The sequence below is a fragment of the Lampris incognitus genome, chromosome 11, assembly GCF_029633865.1.
Source record: "Lampris incognitus isolate fLamInc1 chromosome 11, fLamInc1.hap2, whole genome shotgun sequence".
Lineage (NCBI taxonomy): Eukaryota > Metazoa > Chordata > Actinopteri > Lampriformes > Lampridae > Lampris > Lampris incognitus.
Window position 1 is genome coordinate 58,772,089 of NC_079221.1, and position 22,477 is coordinate 58,794,565.

Consider the following 22,477-nt stretch of genomic DNA (forward strand, 5'->3'; position numbering starts at 1 on the left):
TGGTGGTTTGGTGGTGTCTGTGTTGGTGGTTTGGTAGGTGTCTTGGTGGGGGTTTGGTAGGTGTCTGGGTGGGGGTTTGGTGGTGTCTGTGTTGGTGGTTTGGTAGGTGTCTGGGTGGGGGTTTGGTGGTGTCTGTGTTGGTGGTTTGATAGGTGTCTGTTTTGGTGGTTTGGTAGGGGTCTGGGTGGGGGTTTGGTAGGTGTCTGGGTGGGGGTTTGGTGGTGTCTGTGTTGGTGGTTTGGTAGGTGTCTGGGTGGGGGTTTGGTGGTGTCTGTGTTGGTGGTTTGATAGGTGTCTGGGTGGTGGTTTGGTAGGTGTCTGGGTGGGGGTTTGGTGGTGTCTGTGTTGGTGGTTTGGTAGGTGTCTGGGTGGGGGTTTGGTGGTGTCTGTGTTGGTGGTTTGGTAGGTGTCTGGGTGGGGGTTTGGTGGTGTCTGTGTTGGTGGTTTGATAGGTGTCTGTTTTGGTGGTTTGGTAGGTGTCTGTGTTGGTGGTTTGGTGGTGTCTGTGTTGGTGGTTTGGTGGTGTCTGTGTTGGTGGTTTGGTAGGTGTCTTGGTGGGGGTTTGGTAGGTGTCTGGGTGGGGGTTTGGTGGTGTCTGTGTTGGTGGTTTGGTAGGTGTCTGGGTGGGGGTTTGGTGGTGTCTGTGTTGGTGGTTTGATAGGTGTCTGTTTTGGTGGTTTGGTAGGGGTCTGGGTGGGGGTTTGGTAGGTGTCTGGGTGGGGGTTTGGTGGTGTCTGTGTTGGTGGTTTGGTAGGTGTCTGGGTGGGGGTTTGGTGGTGTCTGTGTTGGTGGTTTGGTAGGGGTCTGGGTGGGGGTTTGGTAGGTGTCTGGGTGGGGGTTTGGTGGTGTCTGTGTTGGTGGTTTGGTAGGTGTCTGGTTGGGGGTTTGGTGGTGTCTGTTTTGGTGGTTTGGTAGGTGTCTGGGTGGGGGTTTGGTGGTGTCTGGGTGGGGGTTTGATAGGTGTCTCAGGTGTTTTCTCATGTCTTATCATTCATAGTCAAGCCATGTGTTTTCAGAGGTTTGGTGTTTACCGTTTCGGTGACGGGGTTTCTTTGTTTTTTCCAAGTTTTGCGTTTAGTGCGGCTGTTTGGAAGGTGTGGTTAATATCTTTTGTCGCTTTATTAATGTCTTCGAAGTTATTTTGATAGTGTGAATTGTTGAAGGTGTTGATTGTATTTTTTATTTCGGGTGAATTCTAAATGTGTGCAAATGGTCGGGCCCTGTCGGGAGCCCATCTGGATGACTGGTTCAGATTGTACAGCTTACTGGGCTCTTTCTTAAAAGTGTCTCTAGTGTGTTTAAGTAAATGTTAATCTGGCTGTGGTCTGAAGGGGGGGGGTTTGTGCTCTGACAGTGAAGGCACTGAATGCGGATGGGTCCATGTCTGAGATGGCATGATCCGTAACACTTGTCCCAAGAGCTGAACAGTAGGTGAAACGTCCCAAACCGTCCCCTCTGATCCTCCCATTTAATATATAGGGGCCCGAGGAGCTGCAGAGACGCACCGACTCCTTCCCATTTCTGTTCATTGTTTTGTCTGGGTTGCTCCTCCTGGCTGTGGGTGAGGGGGTCAGAAGTGACTGTGTGAATATATGGTGATCTCCTGAGTGGTCTCTACAGTCAGGTTCTGAACCTGTCCGTGCATTAAAGTCCCCACACAGAAATATTTTGCCTTGGGCTTGAAAGTGACACATCTGTGTGTGTAGAGAGCTGCAGAACTCTTCTTCATGGTACAGTGCCTCTGGTGGAGGGGTGGATATTGCACCCCTCCACCAGAGTCTCTGTCTCTCTTTCTGTGTTTCTCTCTCTGTGTCTCTCTCTCACATGTATCACAGTATTACATGTATCATGAACTTGGTCATCTGTGTCTTCACAATGTAACTGGACTTGAAAGAGGACTCGGCATTCGTTCACAACGACGAGATGTCAGACCACCTATTATGTTTACCAAATATTATGTATACCAAATCTGCTGTAGGACAATTATACAACACAGTTCCACTAAAATATCTCACTCGGCTTGGTCCATCTGTAAAACACACCTGCATATTATATTAATCCATGTAAAACATAACTGTATATTATATTAAACCATGTAAAACATAACTGTATATTATATTAATCCTTGTAAAACAAAACTGTATTATATTAATCCATGTAAAACATAACTGTATATTATATTAAACCATGTAAAACATAACTGTATATTATATTAATCCATGTAAAACATAACTGTATATTATATTAAACCATGTAAAACATAACTGCATATTATATTAATAAATGTAAAACATAACTGTATATTATATTAAACCATGTAAAACATAACTGCATATTATATTAATCCATGTAAAACATAACTGCATATTATATTAAACCATGTAAAACATAACTGCATATTATATTAAACCATGTAAAACACAACTGCATATTATATTAATCCATGTAAAACACAACTGCATATTATATTAAACCATGTAAAACAAAACTGTATATTATATTAATCCATGTAAAACATAACTGCATATTAATCCATTTAAAACATAACTGCATATTATATTAAACCATGTAAAACATAACTGTATATTATATTAAACCATGTAAAACATAACTGTATATTATATTAAACCATGTAAAACATAACTGCATATTATATTAATAAATGTAAAACATAACTGTATATTATATTAAACCATGTAAAACATAACTGCATATTATATTAATCCATGTAAAACATAACTGCATATTATATTAAACCATGTAAAACACAACTGCATATTATATTAATCCATGTAAAACACAACTGCATATTATATTAAACCATGTAAAACAAAACTGTATATTATATTAATCCATGTAAAACATAACTGCATATTAATCCATTTAAAACATAACTGCATATTATATTAAACCATGTAAAACATAACTGTATATTATATTAATCCATGTAAAACATAACTGCATATTATATTTATACATGTAAAACATAACTGTATATTATATTAATCCATGTAAAACATAAATGTATACTATATTAATCCATGTAAAACATAACTGTATATTATATTAATCCATGTAAAACATAGCTGCATATTATATTAATCCATGTAAAACATAACTGCATATTATATTAATCCATGTAAAACATAACTGCATATTATATTAAACCATGTAAAACAAAACTGCATATTATATTAAACCATGTAAAACAAAACTGTATATTATATTAATCCATGTAAAACATAACTGTATATTATATTAATCCATGTAAAACATAACTGTATATTATATTAATCCATGTAAAACATAACTGCATATTATATTAATCCATGTAAAACATAACTGCATATTATATTAAACCATGTAAAACATAACTGTATATTATATTAATCCATGTAAAACATAACTGCATATTATATTTATACATGTAAAACATAACTGTATATTACTATATTGATACATGTAAAACATAAATGTATACTATATTAATCCATGTAAAACATAACTGTATATTATATTAATCCATGTAAAACATAACTGCATATTATATTAATCCATGTAAAACATAACTGTATATTATATTGATACATGTAAAACATAAATGTATACTATATTGATCCATGTAAAACATAACTGTATATTATATTGATACATGTAAAACACAACTGTATATTATATTAAACCATGTAAAACATAACTGTATATTATATTAATCCATGTAAAACATAACTGCATATTATATTTATACATGTAAAACATAACTGCATATTATATTAAACCATGTAAAACATAACTGCATATTATATTAAACCATGTAAAACATAACTGTATATTATAATAATCCATGTAAAACATAACTGCATATTATATTAAACCATGTAAAACATAACTGCATATTATATTAATCCATGTAAAACATAACTGCATATTATATTAAACCATGTAAAACAAAACTGCATATTATATTAAACCATGTAAAACAAAACTTTATATTATATTAATCCATGTAAAACATAACTGCATATTATATTAAACCATGTAAAACAAAACTGTATATTATATTAATCCATGTAAAACATAACTGTATATTATATTAATCCATGTAAAACATAACTTTATAATATATTAATCCATGTAAAACAAAACTGCATATTATATTAATCCATGTAAAACATAACTGCATATTATATTAAACCATGTAAAACAAAACTGTATATTATATTAATCCATGCGTACTATCTACAATGGAGGCCTGCATAAAAGCCCACCAAACCCTCAAACAAAACAATCTCAAATTGTCAGCTAACCCCAATTCTACATAACCCCGCTCTGACCATTGATAATCCTGCATAACCCTGCTCTGACCATTCATAGTCCTACATAACCCTGTTCTGACCATTCATAAACTTCCATAACCCTCCTCTGACCAGTCATAAGACAACCATAAGTTTCCTGCATGGCATTCAAGGAGCATTGTCCATCTCGGACAGCTCCTTAATAATACTAATAATGATAATAATACTAAACACGGGCCAACAACAACAAGGGTCAACAACGACGGCGATCCCCAATGAGAAACCAGGCTGGGATCGAAAGGTCTGCTACTGGATCAAACTCTACCCACAGATTACTAGAGGGACTCCACACCGAGGACACTTCTCACAGTGGCCTTCTATGTACAACAACTAAAAACCCAACAAAAAGAACAAGACAGAAATGTTCTAGGAAAGAGTATATAGATGTCATGGAAGCCTTCTACAGTGCTTCATTAAACGTGACAGTAACGTCAACGTCCAAAGCTGCCTACAACATCTGGCGAGAAAAACACCCCACGGACAGACTGAATCTGGATGCCAACAAACTCGCCATTATCAGGCGCAACATCATTGAAAACCAAAGACTAACAGACCTAAAACTCGAAAACATACGAAAAAAAATCAGAGAGAGCATCCCAACACGAGCATCGAGGAGCTAAACATCAACAAACCAGACGAGAAAGCAGCAACTGGTGAAGAGGAAGAAGAACAAGCAGAAACCACCATCACGGACCCCCGGGAGTACAACACCAAGTAGAGGCAGTCCAGGAAAAATACAACGGGAAAGAAGTAGAAATGACAGTAAGCATCAGACAGAGATGGGAAACCCTAAAAGAAATTCCTATTGAAGAACGACTAATAATCCCAAAGATCAAGAAAGACCACCACTCCAAAGAAGCCATCAGACTCGCAAACAGAGCCATTCAAAATATCAAGGGTGAGATGAGAAGACCGTTGAACCTAACATACTTTAACCAGCTCATATATGCGGCCGCTTCAGCCGTACCAGACACAGTAAGAAAAAGACAAAGACAACAACAGAAATGGAAGAGAAAACAACCAGTTTGGAAGGAGAAAATTGAGAAGGAGATTAGGAAACTGCGAATACAACTATCACTCCTGAGTGAAATCGAGAAAAACTCCACCATCAGAGAGAGAGAAAGGAAACTGGAACGAAAGTTCAATATCAAACAGAAGAATGATATACCAATATCCAAAGGAATTGAATCAGGTGCAACTGGACTTGATATATAGCCGTAAAGACGTTTCAGCTCTCATCCAAGAGGCTTCATCAGTTCGTGCCTTTCTGACTAGACCAAGCTAGTCTGACTTGCTGGTGACGAAACTCAGATATTTATCCTCTTTGGAGTCGTTATCAGAGCTATTGATGTCCATGGCTCTTTGTGTTCCGATGTTTAGCCACGCCCGTCGTTATTAGAGCTATTGAAGGTCTTCAAAGAAGATGCCAAAAAATTATATTGTGAGATGGACAAGAAGAAGATAGACGTCAATGAACCACCCACAATCGAAGAAGTCGATGAGTTCTGGAGTAAGATCTGGGAGAACAACAAAAGACACAATGAGGGAGCTACATGGATCCAGCAACAACAGGATCAATATAAACACATACAGAACCAAGAATGGTCAGACATGAACACCACTGAGACCACTGCTGCCATCAACAAGATGAACAACTGGAAGGCACCAAGGATAGACAGAATTGCCAACTTCTGGATCAAGAACCTGCCCAGCATCAACGAAGACCTCGCATGGGCCTACAATGATATCATCAAGAATCCAAAGAAATGTCCCAAATGGCTCACATGGAGAACCACGTACCTGCTCCCAAAGACAGAGGAGATACAGAACCCAAAGAATTACAGACCCATCACCAGCCTACCAACAATGTACAAGATCATCACCTCCATCATCACAGAGAGGACCTATAGCTTCCTCAACAAAAACAACTTGTTACCAGCAGAACAGAAGGGATGTAAGAAAGGTAGCTATGGATGCAAGGACCAGCTACTCATCAATAAAGCCACATTGCAAGAGGTCAAGTCGAAGAAAAAGAACTTGTCAAGAGTATGGATTGACTACGGGAAGGCATTTGAAAGCATGCCACACTCCTGGATAGAGAAGAGCCTCAAGATCTACAGAGTCTGCCCAACAATTATCAAACTCATCACGAAGAGCATGAAGACCTGGAAGACCACCCTGAATCTCCGTCATGCAGAGGGGTCGTTAACATCGAGACTGATCAACATCAGAAGTGGAGTCTTCCAAGGGGACTCACTATCACCACTGCTCTTTTGCCTCGCACTAGCGCCACTCAGCAATCTACTGAACAACAGCAGCTATGGGTACAAATCACAGATTGGCAAATTGACCCACCTGTTCTACATTGATGACCTCAAGACGTTTAAAAAGGACGACAATCAGCAGAAGGGTCTACTCACCATCGTCAAGACCTTCAGCGACGACATCAAGATGGAATTTGAAATTGACAAGTGTGCTAAAGCCACTTTCAAGAAAGAAAGACTTACCAAGACTGCAGATTTAGACTTTGACATTGACACCGTAATCAAAGAGCGAGACCAAGATAGCACATACAAGTGCCTAGGAGTGAACGAGGGAGATGTCATACAACACTCAACCATGAAGGAAAAGATCTGGAAAGAGTACCACAGGAGAGCGTATATGGTACTGAAGAGCGAACTCAATGCGGCTAACAGAATTGAAGCTCTCAACACCCTAGCGATACCTGTAGTGACGTACAGCTTCAACATCATCAATTGGAAACTGAACGACATCAAGAGACTCGACACCAAAACAAGAAAGATGCTGACCATGGAGAACATGCACCACCAGAAAGCAGATGTCAACAGGCTGTACCTACCAAGAGCTTCAGGAGGACGAGGCCTAGTCCAACTCGAACTGACCTTCAAGACTACCACTATCGGGCTGGATGCATACCTCCCCTTCTCCGAATAGTAAAACATCAGATCTACTCCACCAATAAAGAAGCTGCACAATTCAAGAAGGAGCTTGATGTCCCAGAAACCCCACCAACAGAAAATGAGGCAACTACCATCTACGCCAAACGAGTGAAGCAGAAGGCAAAACACCATGGCCAGCGGCAACTGCAAAAAACCTGGGAGGACAAAGCAATGCACAGGAAGTACCCAAAAAGAATGAAACATGCAGATGTGGACCAACGAAAACACACCAGTGGCTGTGGAGCACCGGGCTGAAAGCAGGGACGGAGGGCCTGATAATCACTGCACAAGACCAGAGCCTGGCAACCAGATCCTATCACGATCGCATAATCAAAGATGGAACAGACCCAAAATGCAGAATCTGTGGAATGTACGAAGAAACCATCGACCACATTGTCTCAGGCTGCCAGAACTGGCAAAGACGGAGTACATGTACTGGCACAACAAGGCAGCAGCATACCTGCACTGGAAGATCTGCAGGAGTTACAAGATCAAGACGACTGAGAAGTGGTACGAACATCAGCCGAAAACGGTCACTGAAAACAATGATATCACCATCCTCTGGGACACGCCCATCCACACTGACAGAGAGATAAAAGCCAACAAGCCCGACATCGTTATCAGGGACCGGAAGCAAAAGAGGTGCATGCTCATCGACATGGCAACACCATCCGAAAAAAACACCTCAGTGAAAGTCACAGAGAAGCTGACCAAGTACAAAGACCTGGAGACTGAAACCAACAGGATGTGGGGAATGAAGACCGAAACAACACCAGTGGTCATTGGAGCTCTAGGACTCATGAAGAAGGGACTGGAAAAGTTCACCAACCGCATCCCAGGCAACATCAACATCCATGCAGTCCAGAAGATCACCCTACTCGGAACAGCCCACATATTATGACGATTATGAGTACTGTCAATCAAGTGACATTTGCCCTACAGTGCCTCAGGTCCATAGTTTGGACCCGGCTCTACAGGATGTAAAACAGGAAACATGAAAGAAATGATAATAATAAACTTGAAATGCATACATAATGTGCAAGGCTTAACTAGCTTAGACAAAGCAGGGGTGTAATTTAAAAAAAAACTTTTCTCAGCTGGCCAAGCATATGTAGCCAGAAGTTGTGACATCTTTAGAAAACCTTATTATTTAAGCTTTTAAAGCCACTGCCCTATATTAAAACTATATATATTTACATTTATGTACAGAAGGTGTTTCATCGATGGTTGTCTAATGCAGGTCAGCGTTCTATAGACAAGTCAAAATTTGGACAATAAAGTCAAATTAAAAATCATATTTACACGTTAACTTGTCCAACACAGCCACACTACATGGAAAACACCATTACACATTACTTTAATTTAACACCGGCACGAGCATAAAAGCACACAACCAATGGCTTACCTTCACTTGAAGATGAAGTCCATTCGACCGTCTTTGTCCACGAACCTCTCCGTGACGTGACGGGACCTGCATGACCTTGGTGGCTCTGACTGGCTCGCACTCCCGCAATAAACAGCGCCTTTCCTCGTCCATTAATTGCGCAGTAAGCTACGCAGTATGCATGCACAAGCTCACACACTCACAGCCTTAAAGGCCATCCTGAAAAAAGCAGAGCCTACCCCTCCCACGGAAACTGTAGATGACTGATACTCACTATGTCCCGCCCACTATCTGCCTGTCTGTCTGTCTGTCTGTGATTTCATACTCACTACATCCCACCCACTATCTGTCTGTCCTTCTGTGATTTGATACTCACTACATCCCGTCCACTATCTCTCTGTCTGTCTGTGATTTGATACTCACTACGTCCCGCCCACTATCTGCCTGTCTGTCTGTGATTTGATACTCACTACATCCCGCCCACTATTTGTCTGTCTGTCTGTGATTTCATACTCACTACATCCCACCCACTATCTGTCTGTCTGTTTGTGATTTGATACTCACTACATCCCGCCCACTATTTGTCTGTCTGTCTGTGATTTGATACTCACTACATCCCGCCCACTATCTGTCTGTCTGTCTGTGATTTGATACTCACTACATCCCAGCCACTATCTGTCTGTCTGTCTGTCTGTGATTTGATACTCACTACATCCCGCCCACTATCCGTCTGTCTGTCTGTGATTTGATACTCACTACATCCCACCCACTAAGTGTCTGTCTGTCTATCTGTCTGTGATTTGATACTCACTTCATCCCGCCCACTATCTGTCTGTCTGTCTGTGATTTGATACTCACTACATCCCGCCCACTATCTGTCTGTCTGTCTGTGATTTGATACTCACTACATCCCACCCACTATCTGTCTGTCTGTCTGTCTGTGATTTGATACTCACTACATCCCGCCCACTATCCGTCTGTCTGTCTGTGATTTGATACTCACTACATCCCGCCCACTAAGTGTCTGTCTGTCTATCTGTCTGTGATTTGATACTCACTACATTCCACCCACTGGCTGTCTGTCTGTCAGTGATTTGATACTCACTACATCCCTTCCACTATCTGTCTGTCTGTCTGTGATTTGATACTCATTACATCCCGCCCACTATCTGTCTGCCTGTCAGTGATTTGACACTCACTACATCCCACCCACTATCTGTCTGTCTGTCTGTGATTTGATACTCACTACATCCCGCCCACTATCTGTCTGTCTGTCAGTGATTTGATACTCACTACATCCCACCCACTATCTGTCTGTCTGTTTGTGATTTGATACTCACTTCATCCCGCCCACTATCTGTCTGCCTGTCAGTGATTTGATACTCACTACATCCCACCCACTATCTGTCTGTCTGTCTGTGATTTGATACTCATTACATCCCGCCCACCAGCTGTCTGTGATTTGATACTCACTACATCCCGCCCACTATCTGTCTGTCTGTCAGTGATTTGATACTCACTACATCCCACCCACTATCTGTCTGTCTGTTTGTGATTTGATACTCACTACATCCCACCCACTATCTGTCTGTCTGTCTGTGATTTGATACTCATTACATCCCACCCACTATCTGTCTGCCTGTCAGTGATTTGATACTCACTACATCCCACCCACTATCTGTCTGTCTGTCTGTGATTTGATACTCACTACATCCCGCCCACTATCTGTCTGTCTGTCAGTGATTTGATGCTCACTACATCCCACCCACTATCTGTCTGTCTGTCTGTGATTTGATACTCATTACATCCCGCCCACTATCTGTCTGCCTGTCAGTGATTTGATACTCACTACATCCCACCCACTATCTGTCTGTCTGTCTGTGATTTGATACTCACTACATCCCGCCCACTATCTGTCTGTCTGTCAGTGATTTGATACTCACTACATCCCACCCACTATCTGTCTGTCTTTTTGTGATTTGATACTCACTTCATCCCGCCCACTATCTGCCTGTCTGTTTGTGATTTGATACTCACTACATCCCGCCCACTATCTGTCTGTCTATCTGTCTGTGATTTGATACTCACTTCATCCCGCCCATTATCTGTCTGTCTGTCAGTGATTTGATACTCACTACATCCCGCCCACTATCTGACTGTCTGTGATTTGATACTCACTACATCCCGCCCACTATCTGTCTGTCTGTCTGTCTGTGATTTGATACTCACTACATCCCGCCCACTATTTGTCTGTCTGTCTGTGATTTGATACTCACTTTATCCCACCCACTATCTGTCTGTCTGTCTGTGATTTGATACTCACTACATTCCGCCCACTTTCTGTTTGTCTGTCTGTCTGTGATTTGATACTCATTACATCCCGCCCACTATCTGTCTGTCTGTCTGTGATTTGATACTCATTACATCCCGCCCAATATCTGTCTGTCTGTCTGTGATTTGATACTCACTACATTCCGCCCACTTTCTGTTTGTCTGTCTGTCTGTGATTTGATACTCACTACATCCCGCCCACTATCTGTCTGTCTGTCTGTGATTTGATACTCACTACATCCTGCCCACTATCTGTCTGTGATTTGATACTCACTACATCCCGCCCACTATCTGTCTGTCTGTGATTTGATACTCACTTCATCCCGCCCACTATCTGTCTGTCTGTGATTTGATACTCACTACATCCCGCCCACTATCTGTCTGTCTGTGATTTGATACTCACTACATCCCGCCCACTATCTGTCTGCCTGTGATTTGATACTCACTACATCCCACCCACTATCTGTCTGTCTGTCTGTGATTTGATACTCATTACATCCCGCCCACTATCTGTCTGCCTGTCAGTGATTTGATACTCACTACATCCCACCCACTATCTGTCTGTCTGTCTGTGATTTGATACTCACTACATCCCGCCCACTATCTGTCTGTCTGTCAGTGATTTGATACTCACTACATCCCACCCACTATCTGTCTGTCTGTCTGTGATTTGATACTCATTACATCCCGCCCACTATCTGTCTGCCTGTCAGTGATTTGATACTCACTACATCCCACCCACTATCTGTCTGTCTGTCTGTGATTTGATACTCACTACATCCCGCCCACTATCTGTCTGTCTGTCAGTGATTTGATACTCACTACATCCCACCCACTATCTGTCTGTCTTTTTGTGATTTGATACTCACTTCATCCCGCCCACTATCTGTCTGTCTGTCTGTGATTTGATACTCACTTCATCCCGCCCACTATCTGTCTATCTGTTTGTGATTTGATACTCACTACATCCCGCCCACTATCTGTCTGTCTATCTGTCTGTGATTTGATACTCACTACATCCCGCCCACTATCTGTCTGTCTGTCAGTGATTTGATACTCACTACATCCCGCCCACTATCTGTCTGTCTGTGATTTGATACTCACTACATCCTGCCCACTATCTGTCTGTCTATCTGTCTGTGATTTGATACTCACTTTATCCCACCCACTATCTGTCTGTCTGTCTGTGATTTGATACTCACTACATTCCGCCCACTTTCTGTTTGTCTGTTTGTCTGTGATTTGATACTCACTACATTCCGCCCACTTTCTGTTTGTCTGTCTGTGATTTGATACTCACTACATCCTGCCCACTATCTGTCTGTGATTTGATACTCACTACATCCCGCCCACTATCTGTCTGTCTGTGATTTGATACTCACTACATCCCGCCCACTATCTGTCTGTCTATCTGTCTGTGATTTGATACTCACTTCATCCCGCCCACTATCTGTCTGTCTGTCAGTGATTTGATACTCACTACATCCCGCCCACTATCTGTCTGTCTGTCTGTGATTTGATACTCACTACATCCTGCCCACTATCTGTCTGTGATTTGATACTCACTACATCCCGCCCACTATCTGTCTGTCTGTGATTTGATACTCACTTCATCCCGCCCACTGTCTGTCTGTCTGTGATTTGATACTCACTACATCCCACCCACTATCTGTCTGTCTATCTGTCTGTGATTTGATACTCACTTCATCCCGCCCACTATCTGTCTGTCTGTCAGTGATTTGGTACTCACTACATCCCGCCCACTATCTGACTGTCTGTGATTTGATACTCACTACATCCCGCCCACTATCTGTCTGTCTGTCTGTCTGTGATTTGATAATCACTACGTCCCGCCCACTATTTGTCTCTCTGTCTGTGATTTGATACTCACTTTATCCCACCCACTATCTGTCTGTCTGTCTGTGATTTGATACTCACTACATTCCGCCCACTTTCTGTTTGTCTGTCTGTCTGTGATTTGATACTCATTACATCCCGCCCAATATCTGTCTGTCTGTCTGTGATTTGATACTCACTACATTCCGCCCACTTTCTGTTTGTCTGTCTGTCTGTGATTTGATACTCACTACATCCCGCCCACTATCTGTCTGTCTGTCTGTGATTTGATACTCACTACATCCTGCCCACTATCTGTCTGTGATTTGATACTCACTACATCCCGCCCACTATCTGTCTGTCTGTGATTTGATACTCACTTCATCCCGCCCACTATCTGTCTGTCTGTGATTTGATACTCACTACATCCCGCCCACTATCTGTCTGTCTGTGATTTGATACTCACTACATCCCGCCCACTATCTGTCTGCCTGTGATTTGATACTCACTACATCCCGCCCACTATCTGTCTGTCTGTGATTTGATACTCACTACATCCCGCCCACTATCTGTCTGTCTGTCTGTGATTTGATACTCACTACATCCTGCCCACTATCTGTCTGTGATTTGATACTCACTACATCCCGCCCACTATCTGTCTGTCTGTGATTTGATACTCACTACATCCCGCCCACTATCTGTCTGTCTGTCTGTGATTTGATACTCACTACATCCCGCCCACTATCTGTCTGTCTGTGATTTGATACTCACTACATCCCGCCCACTATCTGTCTGTCTGTCTGTGATTTGATACTCACTACATCCCGCCCGCTATCTGTCTGCCTGTGATTTGATACTCACTACATCCCGCCCACTATCTGTCTGTCTGCCTGTGATTTGATACTCACTACATCCCACCCACTATCTGTCTGTCTGTGATTTGATACTCACTACATCCCACCCACTATCTGTCTGTCTGTCTGTCTGTGATTTGATACTCACTACATCCCACCCACTATCTGTCTGTCTGTGATTTGATACTCACCACATCCCGCCCACTATCTGTCTGTTTGTGATTTGATACTCACTACATCCCGCCCACTATCTGTCCTTCTGTGATTTGATACTCACCACATCCCTCCCACTATCTGTCTGTCTGTCTGTGGTTGGCTCCTGGAAGAGAGGGCAGGTTCCTGGAGGACCAATCAAGGCTTGTATCTGAATATCAGCATCATGTCCATCCCCTGCCTGAGCCCCCACACCCCCAGAGGACTGGCCCCCATCACCAGGTACACGGTGTGTTTGTGTGTGTGTGTGTGTGTGTGTGTGTGTGTGTGTGTGTGTGTGTGTGTGCGTGCGTACACAAGTAGCTGAAAAGAGGGAATATGTGTTGTACTCATAGTTTGACCTGCTTGGTCCTTTACAGAACCTGATTTGTCTTCTATATGATGGACGTAAGAGGACAAGTGATGTTTAGTTTACATCCATTTGATGTTTGCTGGTAGGAGTTTGACTCGACCCCAGCTGAAATCCAGCCTTCATCTCCCCAGAGACATGTTAGTAGCTGTGTAGAAACAGTCCAGCATGGCTCCAGAGCTCTGACCTGTCACCTCCTCTCTGCTTCCTGTGTGTTAGGCTGGCCAACGGCAGTGCAGCGCTGATTTCAGTAGGAAACACGTCAAGGTCAGAGTTCATCAAACACCTGAAGAAGTACAGAGAGTCCAGTGGACAGGTGAGGCTGGCCACCTTCATCACCAGCATCATCATCCTCAGCTTTAATGGAGCTCCTCTCATCTACCTTACCGTTCCTGCTCTCTCTCTCTGTTCCTGTCTCTCTCTCTCTCTCTCTCTCTCTCTCTCTCTCTCTCTCTCTCTCTCTCTCTCTCTCTCTCTCTCTCTCTCTCTCTCTGTCTCCCTCGCTCCTGCTTTATGTTGTCATGTGCTACTAGCAGCTAGCCTACTAACACCAAGTAGGCAGGCAGATTAGCCCAGTTCAGCCCAACATGGCACGGCACGGCACGGCATTCCTCTGTAAACATCCCCGGATCTCAGGCCACACACTAACCCAGATTCTAAGTAAGACCACAGGAGGGAAGGACGGGGGAGATGATGAGCTGTGATGCATGGATGAACTCAACGTTCTGATTGATATATAGATAGGAAATGGATGGGACGCTGGCTTAAGACGTAGATGAAGGATGGACGCTGAGTGAGTGACAGACAGAGTGGACTGGAAGCTTCCTAACCCACATTCTGCATTTAGAACCAGACACACAGGTCAGCGTGTCAGATCTCTCAAGAGCTTCCTTTGCTTTGTGTGTGTGTGTGTGTGTGTGTGTGTGTGTGTGTGTGTGTGTGTGTGTGTGTGTGTGTGTGTGTGTGTGTGTGTGTGTGTGTGTGTGTGTGTGTATGAGGAAGCGAGAGAGAGAGCGCTTCGTGTTCGTCAATCTGTCTGTTGCTGCCCCCTGCTGTTGAGACAGGTCATTACAGTGCATTAGATGGTACGCCCTCCTCTGACCACACCTCTTCCCCCGCAGTTCAGCTTCTCATTCGTGGAGACACACAGCGTGTCAGCAGTGAGGCTCCGCCCCCGAGTCTTGGTGAGGGATAAAGAAGAGGAGGTCTCTAAAACTGCCCCCACCATCCAGTCAGAGAGAGCCTTCCCCTGGAATATAGACGGAGAGCTGGTGGAGATCTCCAGTGAAGTAGAGATTAGGTGGGGTGTCATTATTATTATTACCCATAAGTTACAGCATTATAACATGTATCATAGTATGTACAGCTGTGTGTGGAAAGCTTTCCTCTAAACCACACAGAGGCATTCTAGAGGTGACCTCTGACCCTCACATGAAGTCATATGATGCTGTCCTGGCTCAAGCCTGTTACCATGACACCAGGCCGTGATGCCATGGTAACAGTACTGATAGCTGAGAATGTCAAATGTCGAACTGAATGTGTACATTTGTGTGTGTGTGTGTGTGTTCAGGGTCCATCCCAGGCTGATTACTCTGTATGGAGAAGAGGTGGACGAGGCAGATGATGTTCCTGTCACGTGTGGTTGCATCTGAGTCTGATTGACCACCTTCACATCAGAAACGCCAGTCTCCAACATCCATAAGCCTCCAACGTCCATAAGAACAAGAAACAACTTCTTTATTACTAAACATGAACCACGGTGAACAGTTTTCATACAGAACTTTATTACCAAACATGAACTATGGTGAACAGCTGTCATGAATAACTTTATTACCAAACATGAACTATGGTGAACAGCTGTCATGAATAACTTTATTACTAAACATGAACCACGGTGAACAGCTGTCATGAATAACTTTATTACTAAACATGAACCACGGTGAACAGCTGTCATGAATAACTTTATTACTAAACATGAACCATGGTGAACAGTTTTCCTACAGAACTTTATTACCAAACATGAACTATGGTGAACAGCTGTCATGAATAACTTTATTACTAAACATGAACCACGGTGAACAGCTGTTATGAATAACTTTATTACTAAACATGAACCACGGTGAACAGTTTTCATACAGAACTTTATTACCAAACATTCACCATGGTGAACAGTTTTCATACAGAACTTTATTACCAAACATTCACCATGGTGAACAGCTTACATGCAGAACTTTATTACCAAACATGAACTATGGTGAACAGCTGTCATGAATAACTTTATTACTAAACATGAACCGCGGTGAACAGTTTTCATACAGAACTTTATTACCAAACATTTACCATGATGAACAGCTTACATGCAGAAATTTATTACCAAACATGAACTATGGTGAACAGCTGTCATGAATAACTTTATTACTAAACATGAACCACGGTGAACAGTTTTCATACAGAACTTTATTACCAAACATGAACCATGGTGAACAGCTTACATACAGAACTTTATTACCAAACATGAACCACGGTGAACAGCTGTCATGACTAACTTTATTACCAAATATGGACCACGGTGAACAGTTTTCATACAGAACTTTATTACTAAACATGAACCATGGTGAACAGTTTTCATACAGAACTTTATTACTAAACATGAACCATGGTGAACAGTTTTCATACAGAACTTTATTACTAAACATGAACCATGGTGAACAGCTGTCATGAATAACTTTATTACCAAACATGAACCACGGTGAACAGTTTTCATACAGAACTTTATTACTAAACATGAACCATGGTGAACAGTTTTCATACAGAATTTTATTACTAAACATGAACCATGGTGAACAGCTGTTATGAATAACTTTATTACTAAACATGAACCACGGTGAACAGTTTTCATACAGAACTTTATTACCAAACATTCACCATGGTGAACAGTTTTCATACAGAACTTTATTACCAAACATTCACCATGGTGAACAGCTTACATGCAGAACTTTATTACCAAACATGAACTATGGTGAACAGCTGTCATGAATAACTTTATTACTAAACATGAACCGCGGTGAACAGTTTTCATACAGAACTTTATTACCAAACATTTACCATGATGAACAGCTTACATGCAGAAATTTATTACCAAACATGAACTATGGTGAACAGCTGTCATGAATAACTTTATTACTAAACATGAACCACGGTGAACAGTTTTCATACAGAACTTTATTACCAAACATGAACCATGGTGAACAGCTGTCATGAATAACTTTATTACCAAACATGGACCACGGTGAACAGTTTTCATACAGAACTTTATTACTAAACATGAACCATGGTGAACAGTTTTCATACAGAATTTTATTACCAAACATGAACCATGGTGAACAGCTGTCATGAATAACTTTATTACCAAACATGGACCACGGTGAACAGTTTTCATACAGAACTTTATTACTAAACATGAACCATGGTGAACAGTTTTCATACAGAACTTTATTACCAAACATGAACCACGGTGAACAGCTGTCATGAATAACTTTATTACCAAACATGGACCACGGTGAACAGCTGTCATGAATAACTTTATTACTAAACATGAACCACGGTGAACAGTTTTCATACAGAACTTTATTACCAAACATGAACCATGGTGAACAGCTTACATACAGAACTTTATTACCAAACATGAACCACGGTGAACAGCTGTCATGAATAACTTTATTACCAAACATGGACCACGGTGAACAGTTTTCATACAGAACTTTATTACTAAACATGAACCATGGTGAACAGTTTTCATACAGAATTTTATTACCAAACATGGACCACGGTGAACAGTTTTCATACAGAACTTTATTACTAAACATGAACCATGGTGAACAGTTTTCATACAGAACTTTATTACTAAACATGAACCATGGTGAACAGTTTTCATACAGAACTTTATTACTAAACATGAACCATGGTGAACAGCTGTCATGAATAACTTTATTACTAAACATGAACCACGGTGAACAGTTTTCATACAGAACTTTATTACCAAACATGAACCATGGTGAACAGCTTTCATGAAGAACTTTATTACCAAACATGGACCACGGTGAACAGTTTTCATACAGAATTTTATTACTAAACATGAACCATGGTGAACAGTTTTCATACAGAATTTTATTACTAAACATGAACCATGGTGAACAGTTTTCATACAGAACTTTATTACTAAACACGAACCACGGTGAACAGTTTTCATACAGAACTTTATTACTAAACACGAACCATGGTGAACAGTTTTCATACAGAACTTTATTACTAAACACGAACCATGGTGAACAGTTTTCATACAGCGCTTTATTACCAAACATTCACCATGGTGAACAGTTTTCATGAAGAACTGTATTACCAAAAGAAAAGAACAAATTGCTGAGTGAGAGTCAGTTGGCTTTCAGACAAATCGATCTACATCTTTAGCATTAATGAACATAATGGAAGAAATTACAACAGCAATATAATGTAAGAAATACACAATAGGTGCATTCATTGATTTAACAAAAGCTTCGACACAATAGATCATAACATATTAACTGCTAAATTACATACATATGGTTTGAGAGAAGTAGTTTCAAATTGGTTAAGCAGTTATTTAGATAACAGAAAACAATTTGTACAGTTTGCTGGCAATACATCTGAGTGCATGAAGATTAAATGTGGAGTCCCACAAGGCTCGGTGTTGGGGCCAAAACTTTTCATTTTATGTATCAATGACATGCTAAGTGTCAAAGATACTGCAGTTTGTTTTGTTTGCAGATGACACTAATTCTTCTTTAGTTCAGGAGATGATTTAAAAAGTTTAGCAGATAGCAATGTAATGAAATGGTCAAACTGAAGACATGGTTTGATGAAAATAAGTTATTAAATTTGAACAGAACCAAGTTTATGGTTTTTGCTAAACAGAGAAAGTATGAAAATGTTTCATGGTCTATAGATGGAGTTGATATTGAAAGAGTATCTTAATTTAGATGTTTGGGTGTAATAATGGATGACAAGCTGACATGGAAATCTCATATAGCATATGGAAAAAACAAATCTCATATAGCATATGTATAAACAAAGGTGTCAAAGAATATTTCTGTTCTGAACAAAGCAAGGTACGTGTTAGATTACAAGGTAATGCAAATTCTGTATTGTTCACTTATTTCCCCATATTTTATTTACTGTGTGGACGTGTGGGGCAACATATTTTAGTTACTGTGCGGACGTGTGGGGCAACATATTTTAGTTACTGTGTGGACGTGTGGGGCAACAGGTATATGAGCAACACAAAGCCATTGTTTATATGACAGAAAAGAGCAGTAAGAATTATTCATAAAGGGGATCCAAGAGAACACACCAACGGACTGTTTATTAAGTCATGATTAATGAAACTTAAAGATGTAGTTGTGTTACAGAAATTGTTAGTTATGTACAGGGCAAAAAGAAGAGTATTTCCAGAAGATTTACAAAAAAATCTTTGTGTTTAGTTCACAGACCGAGTACCACAGAAAGAAATGTAGTGTTAAAACATCAGTGTGCACGTGCTACTTTAAAGCAGATGTGTATTTCAGTAAGTGGTGTCACACTGTGGAATTGTTTAGAGAAGGGTGTAAAAGGGTTGTATAAATATCTTTCAGCTCAAGAAAACGTATAAGGAAAGAATAAGTAGACAGTATGGAGTTGTCAGGTAATGGGTTTTCAGTTGGTGGTGAATTATTGTGTATGGTTTTTTAATGAATTATTGTGTATGGCTTTTTGATGAATTATTGTGTATGGCTTTTTGATGAATTATTGTGTATGGCTTTTTGAGTCTTTTCACGTCTCATGCTGCTGTAAGTAGAAGTTGTTGAGTGACAGACTGACAGACCATGTATTTTCTTGTGTATTTAGGTTTGAGTAAGGGGCAGGCATAATCCGATTTTCTTCTGCCTGCTCTTTTCCATCATTGAATATGTAAACTGAGTTGTGTTTGACAATGAATTGCTTGTTTCTCTCTGGAGCTGTGCGTTACCATGAGCGCAATAAATAATGAAACGAAACACGAACCATGGTGAACAGTTTTCATACAGAACTTTATTACCAAACACGAACTATGGTGAACAGCTTTCATGAAGAACTTTATTACTAAACACGAACCATGGTGAACAGTTTTCCTACATAACTTTATTACTAAACATGAACCATGGTGAACAGTTTTCATGAAGAACTTTATTACTAAACACGAACCACGGTGAACAGTTTTCCTACATAACTTTATTACTAAACACAAACCATGGTGAACAGTTTTTCTACATAACTTTATTACTAAACGCGAACCATGGTGAACAGTTTTCATACAGAACTGTATTACTAAACACGAACCATGGTGAACAGTTTTCCTACATAACTTTATTACTAAACACGAACCATGGTGAACAGTTTTCCTACATAACTTTATTACTAAACATGAACCATGGTGAACAGTTTTCATACGGAACTTTATTACTAAAGACGAACCATGGTGAACAGTTTTCCTACATAACTTTATTACTGAACACGAACCATGGTGAACAGTTTTCCTACATAACTTTATTACTAAACACGAACCATGGTGAACAGTTTTCCTACATAACTTTATTACTAAACATGAACCATGGTGAACAGTTTTCATACGGAACTTTATTACTAAAGACGAACCATGGTGAACAGTTTTCCTACATAACTTTATTACTAAACATGAACCATGGTGAACAGTTCTCATGAAGAACTTTATTACTAAACACGAACCACGGTGAACAGTTTTCCTACATAACTTTATTACTAAACACAAATCATGGTGAACAGTTTTCATACAGAACTGTATTACTAAACACGAACCATGGTGAACAGTTTTCATGAAGAACTTTATTACTAAAAACGAACCATGGTGAACAGTTTTCATGAAGAACTTTATTACTAAACACGAACCACGGTGAACAGTTTTGATACGGAATTTTATTACTAAACATGAACCATGGTGAACAGTTTTCATACAGAACTTTACTACTGAACACGAACCATGGTGAACAGTTTTCCTACATAACTTTATTACTAAACACGAACCATGGTGAACAGTTTTCCTACATAACTTTATTACTAAACATGAACCATGGTGAACAGTTTTCATACGGAACTTTATTACTAAAGACGAACCATGGTGAACAGTTTTCCTACATAACTTTATTACTAAACATGAACCATGGTGAACAGTTCTCATGAAGAACTTTATTACTAAACACGAACCACGGTGAACAGTTTTCCTACATAACTTTATTACTAAACACAAATCATGGTGAACAGTTTTCATACAGAACTGTATTACTAAACACGAACCATGGTGAACAGTTTTCATGAAGAACTTTATTACTAAAAACGAACCATGGTGAACAGTTTTCATGAAGAACTTTATTACTAAACACGAACCACGGTGAACAGTTTTGATACGGAATTTTATTACTAAACATGAACCATGGTGAACAGTTTTCATACGGAATTTTATTACTAAAGACGAACCATGGTGAACAGTTTTCATGAAGAACTTTATTACCAAACATGAACCATGGTGAACAGTTTTCATGAAGAACATCACCCTATGCATTAGGACCAATGAGAGTCCTTGTCTGGACAGAGCTTATGTACACGGGGGAAAGTAATGTGTGGTAGATGACCTCTGACCTCACATGTTCAAACAGCAAATATGTGAACCACTCCTGTTACCCCGGTAGCAATGTTTACACAGAACAGATGCAGGCTGTGAGGCACAAACCCATAATGCACTTGTCTGATTCAGTAGGTTTGGGTTAATGATTACGGGTTGGTGTCTGAAAAAGTTTGAGTTAAAGCGAGGCTTGAGGTTATGGAAGGAAACCTTGTTGAAGGTCAGGAATAGATGAGGCTTGGGAAGGTTAAGCTGTGGTTAGTGTAGCCACTGACACCTGGTGGTGGAACAAAGCTAAAGCAGCCGTTGTGATGAATCAAACATCTGAATGCAGTTAAAAGGTTGTTTTTTTATCACATGCTGAGATAACGCTTTGTTATTTTCACACTGCCCACGTTCCTTTGAGCAAGACAGAGACTTCACAGCAGCTCAGATACGCTGTGGACAGGTCAAGAGAAATTCAACATTTTTAAAATTTGATTGAAATGTC

The 22,477-nt window shown here is 40.6% G+C and overlaps 1 protein-coding gene across 1 annotated transcript in view; it reads left to right on the forward strand.

The window, feature by feature from the left end:
- cerkl (ceramide kinase-like) overlaps positions 1-16,169 on the forward strand; it is a 204,980-nt gene extending 188,811 nt beyond the window's left edge. The window contains exons 16-19 of the mRNA XM_056288976.1: positions 14,047-14,155; positions 14,502-14,598; positions 15,404-15,582; positions 15,853-16,169. Of these exons, the coding sequence (XP_056144951.1) occupies positions 14,047-14,155; positions 14,502-14,598; positions 15,404-15,582; positions 15,853-15,934 (467 nt within the window). The 3' untranslated portion in view covers positions 15,935-16,169. The remainder of the gene's footprint in view (positions 1-14,046; positions 14,156-14,501; positions 14,599-15,403; positions 15,583-15,852) is intronic.
- The last annotated feature ends 6,308 nt before the right edge of the window (positions 16,170-22,477 follow it).